At 42.3% G+C, this 19,968-nt stretch overlaps 1 protein-coding gene across 1 annotated transcript; it reads left to right on the plus strand.

The window, feature by feature from the left end:
* Nucleotides 1-1,952: 1,952 nt before the first annotated feature.
* On the plus strand, nucleotides 1,953-10,639 carry PSMG1 (proteasome assembly chaperone 1). The gene is made up of 7 exons (XM_065643329.1): nucleotides 1,953-2,178; nucleotides 2,313-2,422; nucleotides 3,862-4,013; nucleotides 4,399-4,461; nucleotides 6,905-7,103; nucleotides 8,054-8,190; nucleotides 9,326-10,639. Exons 1-7 carry the CDS (start codon nucleotides 2,048-2,050, stop codon nucleotides 9,398-9,400), a joined length of 867 nt encoding a protein of 288 aa, XP_065499401.1. The 5' UTR covers nucleotides 1,953-2,047; the 3' UTR covers nucleotides 9,401-10,639.
* Nucleotides 10,640-19,968: the final 9,329 nt, after the last annotated feature.

The raw sequence follows: 19,968 nt of genomic DNA on the forward strand, positions 1-19,968 counted from the left end.
TTGCTGTTTCCCTTTCTCACACTTAGTAAGACTTTGTGATTTCTGATCTCATCTTTACGTAGGAGATGTGTTCATTGGAACTGAAACAGCAAGTTTATGGATTAGTTTTCCAGCAGATTGGACTGGTAGTAGCATCTGGAAGGGTTTTGGAAAAAAAGGTGGTTAGTGCAGCTGCATAATCACAGCCACTAATGCCAGAACTGCTTGTACAAATGGAAGCAATGTAATGGAAAAGGGAGTCCTGCACACAGCTTACCAGCAGTTAGTGAGAACCACTTCTCCAGCAACCTCGCTGACATCGTGTGCCAAAAAGGTGTATTTGGTATCTAGAATGTTATGTCAGTATAGAAAAATACGTTGGTTTTTTTTCTTAAAACTTCTACATGAAGTCCAAAAATAACTTAGTTTATATCATTCATTTCATATCATATTCATTTGAAGCATAGTCTTTAATATGATAGGGCAGAATTTTGTAAAGTCAAGATACATGTTTATCTGAGTTCTTGAAGTTGCTTTCTAAAGTATGAACACAGTTGTGTTTAGTGATGAAACTTTGTGGTGGCTTTGTGTATCTTACCTTTTAGGGGCAACTTTGTTATAAAAGAGCAAGTCAACGGGTATTTTTATATTATCCATAAGCTGAATGCATTATTCAGGAGCTGCTCATGATCAATGTTCTGTGGAGTATAACCTCCAGTACAGGAATAAATACTGGTGTAAGAGCTCTTCAGTGAACGTCAAGAGTTTTTATTAATCTTAAATTTAAACAGCTAAAAGTAGGCTGATAGGTTTCTATTTCTAATTCAGGCTTAGATTTTAAAAAGACTTTCTCGCCCTTTTTTCACATGCTGTGTTCTCTGTCATACCACACTCATAATACTACATGTTCATAGTGATCCCTGGCAGCTGGGAGAAGGTTCAGGCCTCTGTACTTAGTATCTGAGAGTGAATTACTGGCTATGGGACTGAAACACTTTATTTTCTTAGCAAAGCGAAGAGTGGTTTTCATTTACTAATTTTATACATACAGACAGGCTGCAAAGAACCAGTAGAAAGAGACGTGATTAAACTGGAAAGGGACTTCTGTTACTCTTTTGCCCTGTAAGAGTTTGATTTTTAAAAAAAATTTATTTAAATGAGCATGCTTCCTCTTAGCAGAAATGGCTGGTGTAAGCCTTGCAGAAAGCAGTTCTGTTATCTTCCTGGTAACTTAAATCCTTCGGCATTCTTTATTTGGTCTAGCTGTACTCAGGGAAGTGATTTAGTAGACCTGTAAAAGTAGTAGCTTTGTTTAAAGCTGCTTAATGCGATGCATTTGGAAACTGGGGGGGGTTGTGCTTTGGTTATGGTTTTTGGTTTGGTTTTTGGGGAGATGCTTTGCTTTAAAGCAGGACCTTAGTGTGGGATAGTGAACAGGCTAATGAGCAGCATGAACAGAGGAAAATAATAATGCAGCACAGGAGTGTTAGGACAATCAAATTATCTAGTATTAAAGACTCTTTTTTTTTTTTTTTGGTCCACTTCTACATGTACATCATAAGTAAAGCTATGCCTAAAACTGTAACGTCACTGCACTCTTATTTGCACGTCTGGTATGTTTAACCTTGCTGTATTTGGGCTTCAGTCTGTGTGTGCCCTACGTGCGCTGCCGTGCCCCCCGGGGGCTTCCTCCCTGGGCTGCCCCGTTGTACCGAAGGCAGAGAAGCCCAACCCGCTCCGTACCGACCAGCGGCGGGGGAGCAGCGGCTGCACCTCCCTGCTGCGGCTCCCCCGCCTTCACCCCGCTCTCCTTCCGAGATTTCGCCCCGTAAGGCGGAACCTGCTGCTGGCGCGGCGGCGCCGGAGCCTGCGCCGGAGGGACGGGGCTCCGAGGGCGGCAGACGCCGTGCAGCGCTACGGGGCCTGCAGCAGGGACGGGGGCACTCGGCCACCTCTGCGGGAGCAGCCCCCGCGGAAGTCGGCGGGGGCCGGAGCGTCACCGGGCGGAGCGGAACTCGGCGGTGCCGGTGAACCGGAGCGGCTGTGCGCGCAGGCGCGGCGAGCGGCCATGGCGACTTTCTTCGGGGAGGTGGTGGTGGCGCCGTCCCGCGCCGGCGTGGACGATGAGGAGTGGGCGGAGGAGGCCCGAGAGGAGACGCCCGAGGACCGGGAGATCCGCAGGGAGCTGGAGAAGAAAAGGTACCGGCGTGGCGGGGCAGCCCGGCCGCTTTCCTCGCCGCTGCGCTGCGGCCTCCGCCACGGACCTCCGGGGGCGGGCTGGGCTGCGCCTGGGCCCGGGGCGCCGCGCCACTGCCCTGCGCCTCTTTTGCCAGGGAGATCGACGTCCTGTGGACCCTGAAGTCGGGCGCGTCCCTGGAGAGCTCTGCCGACCAGCCGTTCGTGTGCTCGAAATTTGTCGTGGCCATAGGACACAACGCTGCAGGTAGGTGGTGGTGTGAATTTGAGAAGGCTGGAGGTTGGGGTCTGCTCTAGGTGAACCTGCTTTGGCAGGTGGGTTGGACTAGATGGGTCTCCAGAGGTCCCTTCCAACCCCAAGCATTCTGTGGAAGAAAGTGTAAGTGTGCCAGGACACCCCCTTTGCCTTACTCTGCATGCTCCATGCCATAGTCCATCCTTGGTCTCTGTTGGGCTAAAGGTCCTTACGGGTGTTCACTCCCTCATTTAGGGAGCGGAGTTTGAACCCTGCGGCAGCTGGGCTGTCCCGGGAAAGCTGAAGTTGGTCTGTGCATGCGAGACACGGGGTTTGTTCTGGCTGCTTATTCCTCCTGTCAGATCACAGTGAAATGGTACATTTTCAGTTGAAGTATGTTTAGGTTTTGGATTTTAGTTGGGACAATTCCCCTTTCCCTTTGTCTGACGCTTGTTTGGTAGACTTTCCTGGATTGTTTGTTAATTGGCAAAAGTTTCCTTCTAAGAGTAGTGAGTTGCTTAGTGCAGACTAGTGTTTTGAAATAGGGATCTGTCAAAAACATAATATTACAAGTTAGTAAGTTGTAATTTCCTTAACTTCTAATGAACAGTGACTTTTTACTTTTTTCCCTGGTCAGTCAGTGCCTTTTTTACATTATAATTCTCCACTTCTTCAAAATGCCCTTTTTTGAAATGGGTATTTACTCGTTAGGCCTAGAGCCTTGAAACGCCCTCTCCCTTTCCCACACACACTTACCAAGGTCTTGAGTTTTTTAATAGCTGTTTCCCTGTGAATAAAAAGAAGTTTTATTTCTTCCTTATATTTAGGTCGCATCTAGATGACATTTAGGTGATTGAGACCAATGTTAACTTTGCAAACTTGTTTTTTCTTTTTTCAGTTTTTCCCTTGAAAAATAGATATTTTAGATCTGTCTTCCATTTACCAGTAATTTTTGACAGGAATTTGATTTATGAACATTTGATTTAGGATCTCTCTTTGCCACTAAGTCATGCATACTCTTGTCTCTGCTTCCTAGAGCCGGTATTAATAGTTCTGCCTTATGGGTTCAGTGATTTGGGTTTTTTTTCTGATAAATCTGTTATATCTGGTATGTCAAGAAATATTAAAGACTTAATATTTATGTCCTTAATGTGTAATAAAGGAATCAAAGTTGACCGTAGTGATATAATTCCAAAGAATATATGGTTTTGACAGTAGGGATCTCTATACATAGAACTGCTCTTTATCTTTTAAGTCTTGATATGCTGAGGTTACTCACATTCTTGATCTTTGCTGCATTTGGTCAATAAATGTATGTCAATAAAAATCAGTTGTTATGTTTTTAGAAAACTTGAGATTGCAAAGAAATAATCTAATTTAGTTCAGATGTTTATTTGTAGAATAGATAATTTATTCTTTGTGAATCAACAGTATTTATTTACTTTTTGCAGCTTTCCTGTCTTCTTTTATTCTGGATTCTGTATGTTGGGAAGTAGTTGGAGTTGTGAAGCTCTGGAATGAGTGGTGTCGAACATCCAACACAACAGATGTCCTCCCAACAGATTCTTTTTGTTTGTTCTACCGATTAATATCAGATCCGACAGTAAGTGACTTATGCGTGAATTCCTCTGTATCTTAGCTTTCTGAAAAAGAAAGAACAACCTTCGTCCACCCCTTATCCTGCCCAGGACAAACAAAGCATTAAGGCTGCAGTATTCTGGATTAATCTCACAAAAAATCTGAATGGTCATTATGCTCACCGTAATTATTTTAAGTTCTGGCATGTGAAATTCAGTGCAAAGAAGATGTGTGAGAGCCTGATTGTTTCACATCAGCTGTGAACGGAAAATTATTGTTGAAATAGAGTTGAAGAAGCCCAAGAAAACTGAACAAGTTGTCGGCTGCAGTCACATCATCTTTACACGTGATTATGAGCTGTTGTTGTGCTCTTCAAACCACTTGCTGATGCAACTTTTTTTTTCTTTAAGGTTTTGTTGTGCCAGTGTAGTTGCTACGTTGCTGAGGATCAACAGTTCCAGTGGCTTGAAAAGGTAAAACTGGCAAGACAACAAATTGAGCAATGAAATTTTAGGGATGGGGGATCTTCAGCTTAGTGCAAGTGCCTCTTCCTCTCTGATATTCTCAATATGACAGTGTTGTAAATAACTCTTTTCCCTCTGGCTTTCTTTTCTTAAATATTCAACAAATGAACAAATTTACTGTCTGCAGATTCTGTGAAATTCCTTTCTAGATTTTACTAGTTGTATCTGCTGTAACTTAACAACTTTGTGCAATAACTTCTTTTGGACAGATTCAATTTTGTTGCCCTTAATTATTTTCCAAACCTTTTTCCTGTTTGGCTTAAATTTTCTGTGGCTTGCTGAAGTTCTGGGAGAATCCCTCCTTAAAACATGATACCTGCATTTGTACGGCTGCCAAATGATCACCAGACAAGCCTGTTGTGAAACTCATGATGTATGGTATATTTACTAGTGGGTGTGTTGTGTTCCTTTCACAAGGAGGAACTCTAAAGGTGCCTCCAGAGCAGTATCTGCCCCGTTTGTTCATAGACATAGTATGCCAAGTGCCTTACCCCGGCATCACATGAGTGCTGCTGGGTCATTCAGGTCCCTCCGAATATCACCATGTAGATTTTAATAAGATAAACTGAGGGATTTGAAATGTTCTGGCTCGCGATTTTTCTTTACAGATTTGGGTAAGTGCTTAGCCTCAAGGGAGTATGGCTTGTTTTGTCTTGCTGTCTGTCTGCTAACCCACCTTCCTTTAAATCTCTGCTGATCTGATGAAGCTATTATGTGATGCTGAAGTTGTGTAGGGCTGTGGCTAGAGATACACATCACTTTTTATCCCACTCTTTGTCCATCCGCTGGGAGCAAGTCCTCAGCCTGAGCTGAGTGACAGCTGCTCGGCTGGCCCAGCCAGCACGTCGTCGGGAGGATTTCTTGGTTGGGACATCTCGGTGTGAGGGAGCCAGAGGGATTACAGGAAGGCAAAGAGGGTGGAAAACCAGCGTAACTTCACTGAGTGATACGGGGATTTCAGACCCAAGTGTGTGGAAAACTAGTCCTTTGTGGTTCCTTGGCTTGTTGAAGAGTTTAATTCGCTTTGGTGGAGGGTCATGGTGCACCTCAAAGTTTATAAATCCTAAGGCCCTAATATTTTGGTTTTGCTGTATTCCACACATTTTTGCACTTCATTTAAACTGGGATTACAAAAGAAAGATGATTGTGGTTTTGCTGTCTTCTGTGTTTGCGTTCTTCCAGCTTTTTACACATGTGTTATATCAAATGGGGGTGTTTATGAACAGTAGGAGTGTACAGTTTTTACCAAGTCAATGTTCTCGAGTATTTTTAAACTTCATGGTTATTGATATTTTTAAATGTGCGGCAGAAATGTTGTGCTGGTAATCTTCTGCTTTTAGTGTGAGTTACAGAACTGTTCTGTGTGCTTTGTAAATTCTGATTCACTGACCATCTTCACATTCTCCATGGGTCTCATTTTTACCTCTGCGTGTATTTTCTCAGTAAGTGATCACTGACAAAATGAGAACATACAGACTAAAGTTTCGCATTAATGCATACCAGCCAGTGTTTCCAACAAAATAGATATACTGTAAATTGAAACTGTGTGAAAACTGAAAACTTATGTCAGTTTTAAATTACACTGGTAACACATTGATAGGAGGGAACAGTCAGCTTCCCTTCTGTGATTCCTATCCCATACAGAAACTGGTGAGCATCCGTAATGTTTACCAAATTCCCTGTTGCCTTGTTAAACATAAATCTGAAGAGGACAGTGTAAAGGTGCAGGTTTATGATGCTTCTGCTCATTTTGACATACGTTCTTTAAAAACAGTGGAGCGCTGTACAGCATGTTGGTTTCTGATGGCATGCAATAGATCCAAAAGTACATTTTGTACGATGTTTTTGAAACTCTCTTTGAATTTGAGGAAAACGAGAGAAAATAAGGTTGTCTTTGTCAACTCTCAATTCCACTTGAATATAGTTACATAAAATCTGAGTACTTAAAATGAAGACTCTCTTTAAGTACTACAGAACATCTGGTGAGCACAATTTCAAACGTCTTGCATCTTAGCGAGCAGCCTTCCTGTCATAAGCAGCCTGGTTTTATTCGGAGTCCTTTTCTTTCTGCAATCGCCATTAGTAAAAATAATAAGTCTTAGGATATTTGCAGGTGAACGGAAAATGCTGAAAACCTAAGGCCTCTAAAGAAAATAATAGGCTTGATAAATATGTTAGCTGCTGGTGGTGTTTTTTTTTTTAAATCTCCATCCCAAGAACAATGCATGTGAAATTTCTACCTGAAGCTTGTGATTTAAATTTTAGTTGATCCTGCAGACCTGAGTTAAACTACCGTTTACCATCTGCACTGAAATTGAAACAAATCTTTGTGGGTTTATGCTTTTATTGCGAGAAGATACATTTTGCTTATACATTAACATTTTTATTTCAGGTTTTCGGCTGTATGCAAAAGGAGGGCTTGCAAGTAACCATTCTTTCAACGTGTCCTGTAGCTGATTATAAAACTCAGGAATCCACTTTAACACTTCCAGCTCCATTTCTGAAAGCCTTGAAGACAAAAGAATTCAAAGAGCAGATCTGCTGCCCACTGCTGGAACAACCGAACATTGTGCGAGATCTTCCTGCTGCTGGTATCGTGTTTGCAATGCTGCTGGTGGCAACACAAAGTTCACTTTGAAGAGCATCCCATTGCAATTAGAATTTTTACTTAATTGTGTGAACTAGCTAGCAAATTAGCTTTTTGAAAATTAATTCCTAACAGTTTGACGTCTTTGCCTTGTAAAATAGGGACAAATTTCAAAACCACCCACAGATCATTTTACCCCTTATGTGTAGGACATAAGCACTAGCAAATTCTTCAGTATAGCCTTACAAAGCGTATTGTGTATTGGGGTTTTTGAGCATTTTACTTATGAACTAAGTACATTTTACTGAGTTGTTTTCATGTTTTACTGAGTTCAGTTTTCAGCCTGGGGCTCAAAAAGTGCTTTCTTTGTATTACAGGTAAAGTAGGTTTTACAGTTTTTCAGTTTTGTTACATAAAGTAATAAAAACCTGATGCTTTTCATTGCAGAGTACCTAATTAGTCGTGGCATCATGAGGAAAAACTTGTCTGGCAGGAGCTACAAGTGGATGATTTTTAGAAGTGCACAATTTTTCTAGGAAAAGTTTATCGTTTGCACTTTTTTAATGTTTGGTTGGGTTCTTTGTTGGTTTGGGTTTCATGGTTGTTTGGTGTGTTTTTGTTGGGTTTTTTGTTTGTTTGGGGGCTTTGAGGGGCATTTGTTTGTTTGTTTTTACAGAAGCTCATGTTATTTTTTGTTTACCAGTAATACACAGTTTCCAGGTAAGGTATTTGCCAGGAAAAAATACCAGCTGCATTTACTAATTTTTGGTGGTTTGTTGTTTTGTGTACCCGAAGAATGAGGGGTGGCTGGTCTGGCAGCCAGTATCCTGAGTAGATAATTTATAAACTTGAATGCTTTTGCAGTTCCGGCCAGACCAAATGTGCTTTTATAGACAGAGCTGCCATTCCTTCTCTGTTGAATGTAACACACATTTTCTTTTGCCTCGTATTTAGTTTTGAGCTATTGTCAAGTATGGCAGATTCCTGCAGTGTTGTATCAGTGTTACACTGATGGCATCAAGCTGGACACAGTTACTATTGAAGCATTCAGGCCTCTGCTTTCCTGTAAAATCCTGAAGAATTTAGTCAAGGTAAAATTTCATATTTAAAAATTAATGGAAGGGTTGGTCTGTTTTGGTCCTTGTTTCATCTCTTGCATTGTGCTGATGTATGTAATGTACAAAAATGTACAGACTTTACTGACAGAGGCCAATGATTTCTGGTATTAATACCTGCTGTAACTGTTTACATCTGTTTATAAGTTGCTTACAAATAATGAATCTACAGCTTTCCTACAAACTTCGTTTTGACTTTTCAGGCTCCTCTAGTGGTATTAGTGTGTCAGGGAGGGATTTCTTGTGATTGTTTAAGCTGCAGCTTACTTTCAAGGTGTCTCGTGTTGAAACATTTAAGTATAGATGTTTCACATTCTACATTCATGTGCAAGAATGTTCTAGCTCTGTCTTCTGCAGTGCGTGAAAGCTGCTGAAGAAATTTATTTTGACCTATAACTTCTTTCTGGAATTAAAACACTGAATTTCTAAAGATGATTCCTCACAGTTTTGCACTAATTAAGCAGCTCTGAAGCCACGGCATTGTAGGTACTAAAGTGAATGTTTTGCCTCTTTCTGAAATGTTTTTAATTGAAGTGTGGTTTGTTCAAAACACTCTCCTCAGTTTTGCCAGTTGAACTTGATTTACATGACAGAGGAGGTTTATGTGTGCTGTTATTTCAGCTTTAAATATGGGAATTGTGAGTTAGTTTTCATTACAGCTTATACTGGTCTGCCAAATGAGCCTAACAGGCTAGTATGTAAACGTTTAAACTCTGAAGGAAAAACAGCACCAAATATGCAGGTTCTTCCTTTCCTACAAAAGCAAAGAGGAATGCAAATTAACAAATCCCATTCTATGGTTGAACTGCAAATTCAGCCTTTAGCAGATCCCTGGACCAGCCCTGGAGGTGTCTAAAAGGCGTATAGATGAGGTTCTTAGGGACGTGGTTTAGTGCCAGAGTTAGGTTATGGTTGGACTCGATGATCTTGAGGGTCTCTTCCACCCAACATGATTCTATGATTCAGAAGACCTGAGGTTTGCTCACAGTTAACATTTTAATCAAACTGATATTCAGAGAAATGAAAATTGGAATAGAGGACACTGAAACTTTCTTGCGTTGTTTTGTTACCAGCAATGTAGCTAATGCCAATCATCTCTTCCTTTTCCTAGGATGTATCTGAAAGCACAAAGATTTTGAAGAAGTTACTGACGACCAATGAAATTCACAATAATATCTATATCTAAAGAGGACATTTATGGCACAGGCTGTACTTCCGTAAACACCAGTTTATTCTATAGAGGATACTTCAGAATTGTAGTTGTTTCCTTAAAAGTGGAATAAATTCCAGTAGATTTTTACTTTTACACTCATTTTTGTTACTTTCAAATTCATCACTACAAATAGATGTATCTGCATGGCTTAGGAGATTTTCTTCTGGAGCAATTTTGCGGAAGATACCGTGAATATGAAAAGCAACTTCTGTTGGCAGCTTCAGCCCTTGCGCAGGAGCCGTGGAGGTGCAGGAGCGCTCTCTGCTGTCACATCTCTTGCAATAGTGGGAACCTCTCCCAGTGAAGTGGGGTGGTGGGCTTGCAAGCTGCTTCAGCTGGATTTGCCAGGGCAAACTGATTTAATCTGTCCACTTTAAAACTCTGAATTGCTGGCAATGGTAGGAATAGTACCAGGTTTCTTATGCAGAATATGTGACTTTTAGAGGAAAGTAAAAGTTCAAGTTTTAAAAGTGTCTCAAAAAGTTCTCTGAAAGTTGGTAACAATTTCAGTAGTGTATTTATTTGTTAGGATTATCATGCAGTTCTGACTTGCATGTATTCTCTGTTAAATTTAACATTTTGTTTAAGACAATGGTGTTTAAGATAGTATTTTGCTACCAGGTAATTCACAGGCGGTGTCACTGCACAGAGATCTTTAAATTGCACGTAGCTTATCCTTTTGGAACAAAAGGATAACAGCTTCAAAGTTCTCTACTAAGTTTAACTTTGACTTACACTGGATGCCCAGTGGACATTTTTGAGCAGTGTTTTCCCTCAACAGAACTGTCATCCCTTCGGTTTTGAAAGTGGTTGGCTCAGTCACCATCCACTGAAGCAAGTAACCCCTGGCTTCAGCAGACCCGCCGCAGCTTCTGGTTCTGGAAGTTTTTTAACTGCACGCCGTATCGCAGTTTCAACATCAATAGAATATTCTTGATGGTGGATACAAGTTTAAATATTGATTTTAAATTTCTCTTAATATCATTACAGATAAGCAACTGTTGCTTTAAGTGGTACTGTATTTTGGAACAAACTCTGAAGCATAAAGTGCAGGACATTGATCCTTCTGTTTTGTTTTGTTTTCCATTTCTGTGCAGCATTTTAATTAAAACCTGTTTGTATGCCTGATCTGAGCAGAGAATTCTGTTGTTCTGAAAGAGTTGCACATTGTCTGCACCGTTTTCTTACTTGCGTACTGAATGTGTTTGATTCATAATAAATGAAGTACATAACAATAAATATCTTTAATAATGAATATGCAGGCTCTTATAGGAACTGTAAATATTCTTCTAGTATTGGTTTTACCACCCACGCAGTTTGCAATGTTTCAAAGCAGTTATCCATTGAAGTATAATTCAGGTTTTGCTACCTGGGTTTATACTGAGGTGTGAGAATACTCTTAAAGACCCTGAGTAAAAGTGGCAAACAAAACACTCCAGCAGCTTGGAAGATAAAATTAGAAAGACTGAAAACAGGCATATTGGCAGAATACTCTGGCAGCTGATGATTCTTGCTTCAAAGGGTGTGATAGCCCTCCATAGCTGGAAATGTTTACATAAGATGTGGTGCTTTTTCTGTTGGATACTACCAAGCCAGTGGTTTCACCGTGTGTGTCCAGGAATAATTCTGTGACCCCCATTACAGGTGCAGTCAAGCTCTGTGCGGCGCTCCTCTCTGGCATGAAACTCTATAGATCAGAGCATGTGCACACCGTGTAGTCGGTACAGCTCTCCCTCATCCCTGTCAGCTGGGTTGTGCTGTATAAATTTGAAATGTCAGCCTTTTCCAGTGCACAGTACCATAGGGGAGTGAAAGAAGATATTTCAAGTTAAAATTCCTTCTGTCTTCTTCTGTAGTTTGATGGATGAAGTAGCTCATATTCCCCCCCTTAAAACAAGTAGTTCTGGAAGCAACAGAATTAGTGATGCCTGAGTATCTCATAAAATAGGAGCGTTGGCTGAAGATTTTTTCATATTTAAATGTTGCTAAGTTCTGTGCTCCTCAGTATCTAGTAAGAGCCTGCAATAAGGATTTCTTTGTTTCGAGCAGCTGCTGGTTTCTGTAATACTTGTGGGAGTGTATAAACTTAAAAATCTTTTGTCAAATGTGGCAGATGGCTTCAAAAGCTTTGGGGGTAGAAGGGCATTCTTGCCCGCGTGTCTGAACTGTGATTGTAGAAGACTTGTTTCCTTAAGGTATTGGGCTAAATGCAAATAATGAAACCAGGCAGAGTAAACTATTAGACTAGAAGAATTTTCTTTTTCCAGTTTTCAAATAATCTGAGCCACTCGCTACCCATATTTTTTTCAGATAGCATAGACCTGTCTTCTGCTGAATAATGTTGTCTCGCAAACCAAGGACACAGCCTCTTCTCGAGTCTAGTCTGATTTATTGTGCTACAGAATATATTGGGTAGGCAGACGTGTTTTGTCTTTCCTCGAAGGCTGTGACTCAAAGGTGATGTGCCTGACCTAATTCTTCAGTCTAGAATCACGTTCTTTAATGAAGCTCCTTGGGTTTTAGCTTGTAACATGTTGGTGTTTGCAGTTCAGGTCACAGGTGTATGAGTACAGGACTGTACAGACATAGTTAGAAGGTAATGTCCAAGCCAGAAATCTGGATTTTATTTGAATTTGTTACAAAACCTCCACATTTGAATGCCCAGACAGCAATATACCTGGTACTCTGCTTTAATTTTTCCCTGTGGTTGTTGTGGTCACATCCAGTGCAGTGACTCTCCAGTAATAAAATTCTTGCAGCCTTGTGAAAATCCAGCATGAAAACATAGGCTCTGCTTCCTGAGCTCTTCTCTATCCCACGATGTTCCTTCTGGATTTAACATGATGTACCAGTTCTTCCTGTGCCATTTCTCCCTCCTGCGTGCCATCAGCAGAAACACTGGCACTGTGCACAAACGCATGAGCCCAAATGTTCCTGTTGGAGCCCCAGCCTTTTGTGGCACTGAAGCAGGGGGTGTTGGAGCTCACATCCCAGAGGTTGCTGTCAGTGACTGCCTCCCATCCAGTAATGTGCTCCCTGAAACTCATTCATGTACCTCTGCATTCCCGCTGCACAGCAGAGGTGCAGTAGAAACGAGCTTTATTCTTTCATCAGTCCACCCTTGACCCCACACACGATGCACCTCTCTGTCCCCTTCCTATGTGAAGGTCTCCTCACCTTACTGCATGTCTCTAGCAAACAGTTTAAGTCCTCCAGCCTTCCCAGGCTGCCAGCAAGTATCTTGGGCTCTGCCCTGCAAACCGCTTTCTTGCCAAAGACTCAGAGGAACAACCTTACTTATGACATGTAATTTTAGAATTTCTATGCCAAGAACTGTATTAAGCAGGCAAGATTTAGGAAAATCCTGGAAGTTTGCCCTGCAAATTTTAATTCAGGACCCACCTAATGCCTGAAGGCATTTGTGTTTTTAATTACGTCAGGCACTTTTTCCTGGATAAAGTTGCCTGGTTAGGACAATGTGGAGCGGAGGAGGCTCAGGATGAGATTGCTGGTTTCGTTTCTCTTCCCTTGGAGAGTGCAGCAACTGAGGCAAGTGAGTATTCTAATGGCCCATAACGGAGTAATTTGTTTCTGCCTCAACTTCAGACAGGAATTTCTTCAGTAATGCTGGGTGAGCCCTGCGAGTGACAATTTGACATGCAGCTGGTATCTGTGTGTTTTGTGGCTGAACAAGCTGAGGTACCTGGAACCTGACTTGCTGATGTGTGAGCGCTCACAAGATGAGTTGTAAGAACAAAGCTGGATCGCGATGCTGAAAGTCAAAATAGAATTATTATAGTGAAACTTGAAGATGTTTGAAAGGTTGCAGGTAATTTAAAAGATTTTTTTAGTTCAACCTCACATGTTCTTTCTGGTTTTTTTAAATGTTCTGTCTCTGAAACATCGAAAAATATAAATGAGCTAAGAATAAAATTAAAGTAGGAGAGATTAATTATTTTTTTCAGCGCGATCAGATCTGCATTTTTTTCTCTTTAAATATTTTAGACTAGAAGTTTTGACAGCTGCTGCACGTAACAGCAACCAACATTAATGGGCACCTCTATCTAGCTGAGTGACATCAGATCTCTGAAGTAAGACTTGCTTACTTTATAGGAACCACTGAGATGCTGTTGATAGATATCCTAGAATAGTTTATGAGGAAAAGTACTTGAGAATTCCACACAATAAATGCTGTGGGAAACCATTAACAAGCAGAGGACAAAAATGCCAAGCACTTTTTTCATTTTGATAGCGAGGTATCCTGAGATGAATGAGGGTAGAGCACCACGGACCTCGAACAGTGTGTATGTGGAAGAAAGCTAAAGGTTGAATGGCAGGCTATAGTCTCAAGTTTTTTACTTTCAAATAATTCTATAACCGGATGTTTAAATGCTTTGTGTATGAGATGTTAGGTACTTCCCTGGGTAATTGCTTTAAAGTAGAAAATGTTTTTTAAGAATGTGACGTACCTTCAAAGGGCAGTTTCTTAACATTAGCATTTATTGAAAAGACCATGGGTTCTTCCCGTGTTTTAATCAGAGGATTACCGCATGCTTTCATATGCTAAACCCACTATATTGCTTGTGTTCAGGATTGATATTCTAATTTTTCTGTTAGATCTGATTTGGACTTGGATCCCTTTTCATTAAAGGAAACAAAAGCTCTCTTTTTTTTCCATCAGCTCTGTGGACTTTAAAGCCAATATGCTGTTTCATAGGGAATTAACAAAAAGGGGAATAAACATACTGGAGTCACAGTCACTAAAGGCAGCAGTTTGATTGATGAACAGATGAATGGTGAATGTACAGCCTCACTTTAAAAAGTGGGTAGAAAGGTTACAACTAGAAGATTGTATGAGAACAGAGGCAACCAGTATGGAAAAGGTGAGAGCACAGTAGAAAAAAAAAAAAAAACAACCTTAGTCCTGATCAGCCGATAAAATTAGGGTTTGAGGCAGTGGTTGTGAAATGGAAGTAGGGTGCAAGGTGGGTTAGCTATTCCCTGCTGGCCTGAATAATGTTCTCACAGCTCACAAAGAATGCCTTTGTGCGGCTCCACTTAACTCGCTTCCAGGTTGGATTGAAAAAAGACATTTTTTGTGCAGAATAAGCACAGTGAGCAAGTACCAAATACTGTGCCTGGCTATTCCACCATGAGGCCCTGGAGGACACTTGAAAGAAACCCTGCGGATGCTGTCGGGAACAAGCAGTTCTTTTGTTCATTACTTAGAAAGTGCTGGTGCAAAACTCTTCAACCTGAAACCAGAATTTAAGTGCCCAACATAGCTGCATCAGGTGGTTGGTGGTTTTTTTTTTTCCACAGGTGTCAGGGAGCAAGCACTTTTAAGAGAACCTTGTAGTGCCATGTGTGAGGAGATGCTCTGCAATAGTGGATTCACCAGAAAAGGCAATTCAACACCTGCCCTCCTAGTTTCTACTTTTTTTATGTTCTTCTGCTTCTCTATGAGCTGTGTGTGTGTGAGGAGTATTTACTTTTAACAACTGCTCAAGTTTAGTAGAGGGGTTTTTTTTAACAAAAAATAATTAAAACTGCAGGGCTCTTATAAATAGACTTATACCTAGGTGTTGTGGTAAGCATATTTTCTATCTTTATGAACATGAACTTCATCTACAGAGCTTGTTGCAGAGATCTTATGAGTAAAAACCAAGTATGAATCCCCACAGTTCCCAGCTGACACCCCGTCTGGCAAGTAAAGAATTTCTGGATAGTACAGGTTTGTCTAGCGTAATTTTCACTGAAGATTTTGTTGGCGCCTATTGTGAATGCTTTGTTTTGTGTCCTACTGGACAATGATCCTGTTACTTGCTTTTCTGAGCATCCCAATATGGAGCTGACTGAGAGGTCAGATAGTCTGCAGGGTAGTTTGTTCTGTGGTGCTTATTCACAGTGATGCTGCTTTCTAAAGCTTCTGTAAATTTTAGTTTTTCACTAACTTTTTCAAATAATTTAATAGTGGTCTTAAAAAAAAGCAGAAACATTTCTCCTAGTCAGTGTTGGAGATCAAATTTTGTATCAGTTCTGAGATGGTATTTGACCCTGTTCTGATTCAGGCTCAGCTGTGTCTGACATAATTCAAGCAGTAGGAGTCCCGTACTTGATGTGGTTACCCTGAATGTGCTCAAAATTATTTTTGTCAGAAAATAAAATATTTATGGACGGGATGGCTCACAGCAGGTGTGCCCACAGCACGGGGATCCCCCTTCACCGAGTATCATCCCAGCTGCCATTCACACGTGTGCTGTTCCCTTTCCTTCGCAGGGATCACCTGGGAGTGCAGATACACGCTGGCTCTTAGGAAGTAAAACAGCAGATGTGGCAGCTGAGATCTCAGAGCCAAGGAGCTCAGGTGGTGCTGTAGGCGCTTCTCAAGGTCATGGCACCCACTTCTACACCATGGAACAGCTCTGGTGTGAGGACAGGCCGAGAGAGTTGGGGCTGTTCAGCCTGGAGAAGAGAAGGCTCTGGAGAGAACTTTTTGTGACTTTTCAGTACTTAAAAGGGGCCTATAAGAAAGCTGGGGACAGAATTTTTAGAAGGACCTGTTGTGATAGGACAAGGGGTGATAGTTTTAAACTAAAGGAGTGGGGATTCAGGCCAGACATGAGGAAGAAATTTTTTACAATGAGAGTGGTGAAACCCTGGCCCAGGTTGCCCAGAGAGGTGGTAGATGCCCCATCCCTGGAGACATCCCAGGCCAGGCTGGACGGGGCTCTGAGCAACCGGATCTGGTTGCAGATGTCCCTGCTCATGGCAGGGGGGTTGGAGTAGATGGGCTTTCAAGGTCCCTTCCAACCCAAACTGTTCTGTGATTCTATAGGACAGAGGGAATCGAGTAAGGCAACTCTTTTCCATTGCTGCAGTATAGCTAGTTCTTCCCCTAAAGAAGGGGAAGAGTTTCTGCACTAAAAACCACTTTCTGTGGTCTTCAGAGCAGCCCAGTAAAACCACAGGCTGCAGAAGTGGGTTTCCATGTTGCTCATGCTGGTGTGAATCACGTGCCTCCTTCCAGCCGCGTCCCCAGAGCTCTGCACCGTGTCAGTGCACCAGGCAAGAGGTTCCAGCTCATTCATTAAGAAGCAACTCATTCAAAATAGAAATAAATACTGAGTAAGAGTAAGTAGGGCTCTTTAATATCACATTTATTTAGCTTTCCCTCATTTAGATTCCACAGCACTTTATGAACAAAGAAATGGGATCAAAAGCAGTTGTTTGCCTCAGTTCTCACTCTGCATTACACTTGCAGCGTGCACTTCAAGTTACACGTTAAAATTAAGATCAGTTGGGAAAGGTCTTGACTTAATCACTGCGGGGCAGAGAAAGCAATGCTGTAATGCTCACAGAAACGACCGCTTGTCTGAAAGGAAAGCAGTTTGCCTTAACTTTTTACATCACCCCTACCTCTGGGGTGCTGGTAAGTGTTTCTGCAGAGCAGGCTCCTGCCACAGCTGGGATGCTGCGCAGCAAGTCTGTCATGTTTTGGAAGTGGCCTTTAATGTCTGAACTTCCAGCAGGCCAGCCTTGTGTTTCCTAGTGTTGACATGTGGCTTCCAGACTTGAAAACCTAATACGTGTTATGAAAGTGCATGAGTGTTGAATTTAAACCATATTTTAATAATTTGGCCACCTGTACAATATCCTAATAATCTTAAAATAGAGAACTTGAGATCCTCTGTAAAATTATTCGTAGCAGATGTTAAACCTTTGGTGTATTCTACACATTTACACGCTAGGGGACAGATATTAAACATTACCCTTACAAAAATAACCCAAAACATATTTATTTCAAAGAATTAGAGTGGTTCGTAGCAGGAAGTGGATGCAGGAAGCTCTGTCCATTCTTGTGGTTTGTTTTAAAGCTGTGCTCAAAATGAGATGAAAAAAGTTTCAGTCGTTACTGCAGTTGGACAAAATTATTTGAGTGTTTAAAAGATGAAAAGCATTTTTTTATATTTTATTCCACCACCTTTTTCAGCTGATCTTTTTCTAGCTGAGCTTTCTTTTTTATTTTTATTTTTTTTTTAGTACGTCAGATCTTTGACCTTGAAGACATAATTATGGGGCACTAAATCTTAAGTTTCAAACCCATTCTCTGATGACTGAAAAATTACCCTTTTGGTCAGAACCTGAGAGCCAGAAATGAAAAAATTGCTAGCATAAAGCAAACGTTAGAGTCTGACGCGACTGGGTAACAAGTTTCTCCAGGAGCAAAGTGAAGTGCTGCTTTTAAAGATAACAAAGTTTTTCACAAGCAAAGGTGCATATATAGTCTCTGTTCATGTAGCTACCTTCAAGTGTGTGAACTCTGAATAGGCTTCAGAAACCATGACACTTTTAAAATCTGAGTATGTTTTGGGGTGTTTTTATTTGCCTCCTGAGGTTTTGAGTTTACCCTATGACTACGAAGGCTGGACTTTTCCTTCGTTTCTTTGTGATGAAAGTTAAGGTTAAGACAAAGTCATGTGTTTCCAGGAGACAGAACTTCAGGAAAATCAGTGAATAAAAGGAGGGCAAGCCCCTACCCGCTCCCTCAACTACTGCCTCTTTCTCTGTAGGAAATATCACCTCCAGCTGCTTCCGTTTGGGATAAATATCACTTTACACACTTGCCCCAATCTTCCATTTTCCCTTCACCAGTGGTCTCTTTCGCCCACTTCCCAGCCTGCTCGCTGTGTGCTGGCATCCTCCTGTCCTTGAATTTCAGATGTTTTCCAGTCTCACAGAATCACAGAATCACAGAATGTTAGGGATTGGAAGGGACCTCAAAAGATCATCTAGTCCAATCCCCCTGCCAGAGCAGGAACACCTAGGTGAGGTTACACAGGAAGGCGTCCAGGCGGGTTTTGAATGTCTCCAGAGAAGGAGAATCCACAGCCTCCCTGGGCAGCCTGTTCCAGTGTTCCGTCACCCTCACTGAGAAGAAGTTTCTTCTCAAATTTAAGTGGAACCTCTTGTGTTCCAGCTTGAACCCATTACCCCTTGTCTTACTGTTGGTTGTCACTGAGAAGAGCCTGGCTCCATCCTCGTGACACCCACCCTTTATATATTTATAAACATTGATGAGGTCCCCTCAGTCTCAGGTGTAGGGGCAACCTCTAGTATCATAGAATCATAGAATGTCCTGCGTTGGAAGGGACCCACAAGCATCATCGAGTCCAACTCCTGTCCCTGCACAGGACAACCCCACAGGTCACACCATGTGTCTGAGGGCCTTGTCCAGTCTCTTCTTGAACACTGTCAGGCTTGGGGCCGTGACACCTCCCTGGGGAGCCTGTTCCAGTGCTCCAACACCCTCTGGGGGAAGAACCTTTTCCTCATGTCCAACCTAAACCTCCCCCGGCACATCTTCCTGCCATTCCCTTGGGTCCTATCACTGGTCGACAGAAAGAAGAGCTCAGCGCCTGCCCCTCCTGCTCCCCTTGTGAGGAAGCTGGAGCCACCATGAGGTCTCCCCTCAGTCTCCTCTTCTCCAGACTGAACAAACCAAGTGACTTCAGCCACTCCTCAAACAGCTTCCCCTCCAAACCCTTCACCAACTTCGTAGCCCTCCTCTGGACACTCTCCAGTAGCTTTATATCCTTTTTATCCTGTGTTGCCCAGAACTGCACCCAGTGCTCCAGGTGAGGCCGCACCAGTGCAGAGCAGAGCGGGACAATCACCTCCCTGCCCGGCTGGCCATGCTGTGCTGGGTGCACCCAGGACACGGGTGGCCCTCTTGGCTGCCAGGGACACTGTTGGCTCATGTTCAACTTGCCATCTACCAGAACCCCCAGATCCCTCTCTGCAGAGCTGCTCTCCAGCACCTTGTTCCCTACTCTAGACTACATCATTCTGCAGGAAGATGCTCAGCCTTTCCCCTGGTGCTGCCAAGTTTATTCGTGTTGGCAGCAAGGGCAAATTCTGGAAGCAAAAGTTGACGAAGGGCTGTTAAACGCAAAGAAAAAATGCTGAGTTGCCAGCAACTGGTAAGGCAAACCCAGGGGGTGTTGCTGCAGGCATCCTCAGAACATCTGCTCTTTCCTTCATCATCTGCCATGGCCTCATATAAAGTGGGGTGCTAACTAGGACCTTGCTTTGACCAGCTTCAGCTCCTTTGATATTCCCAAGGATGGGGAGCTGGAGGAGCAAGCAGCGGGCACCACCTCTGAGCTGGGAGCCCAGCCGTGCTGTCCCTGGCCTGTTGTAGCCTCTTACTGGTATTTCCCACAGCAGGAAAGTGCGTTACAGTCACAGAAATGATGTTGTGGCTGTCAGCTCGAGATCCTAACAGGGTTAGGAAAAAGGACCAAATTTTCAAGAGACCACTGGTTGCAGGGACTTCAGTTTTGCCTTCATTTGTTGAAAGACAATTTGGCCAAGACTTTTGGAAGAGCAGAGCATGCTCAGGTCTAACTGGGTTGTGTCACTTCTTCAGGCTCGAGGAACTAATACAGGGTGAGGAATGAACAGGCAGGTGCTCAGAGTTGATGTGGTTTGCTTAAAGAGCAGAGTGGAATACTCTAGAGGCTGTTGGCTAATTACAA

This window comes from Caloenas nicobarica, chromosome 1 (assembly GCF_036013445.1).
Source record: "Caloenas nicobarica isolate bCalNic1 chromosome 1, bCalNic1.hap1, whole genome shotgun sequence".
NCBI lineage: Eukaryota > Metazoa > Chordata > Aves > Columbiformes > Columbidae > Caloenas > Caloenas nicobarica.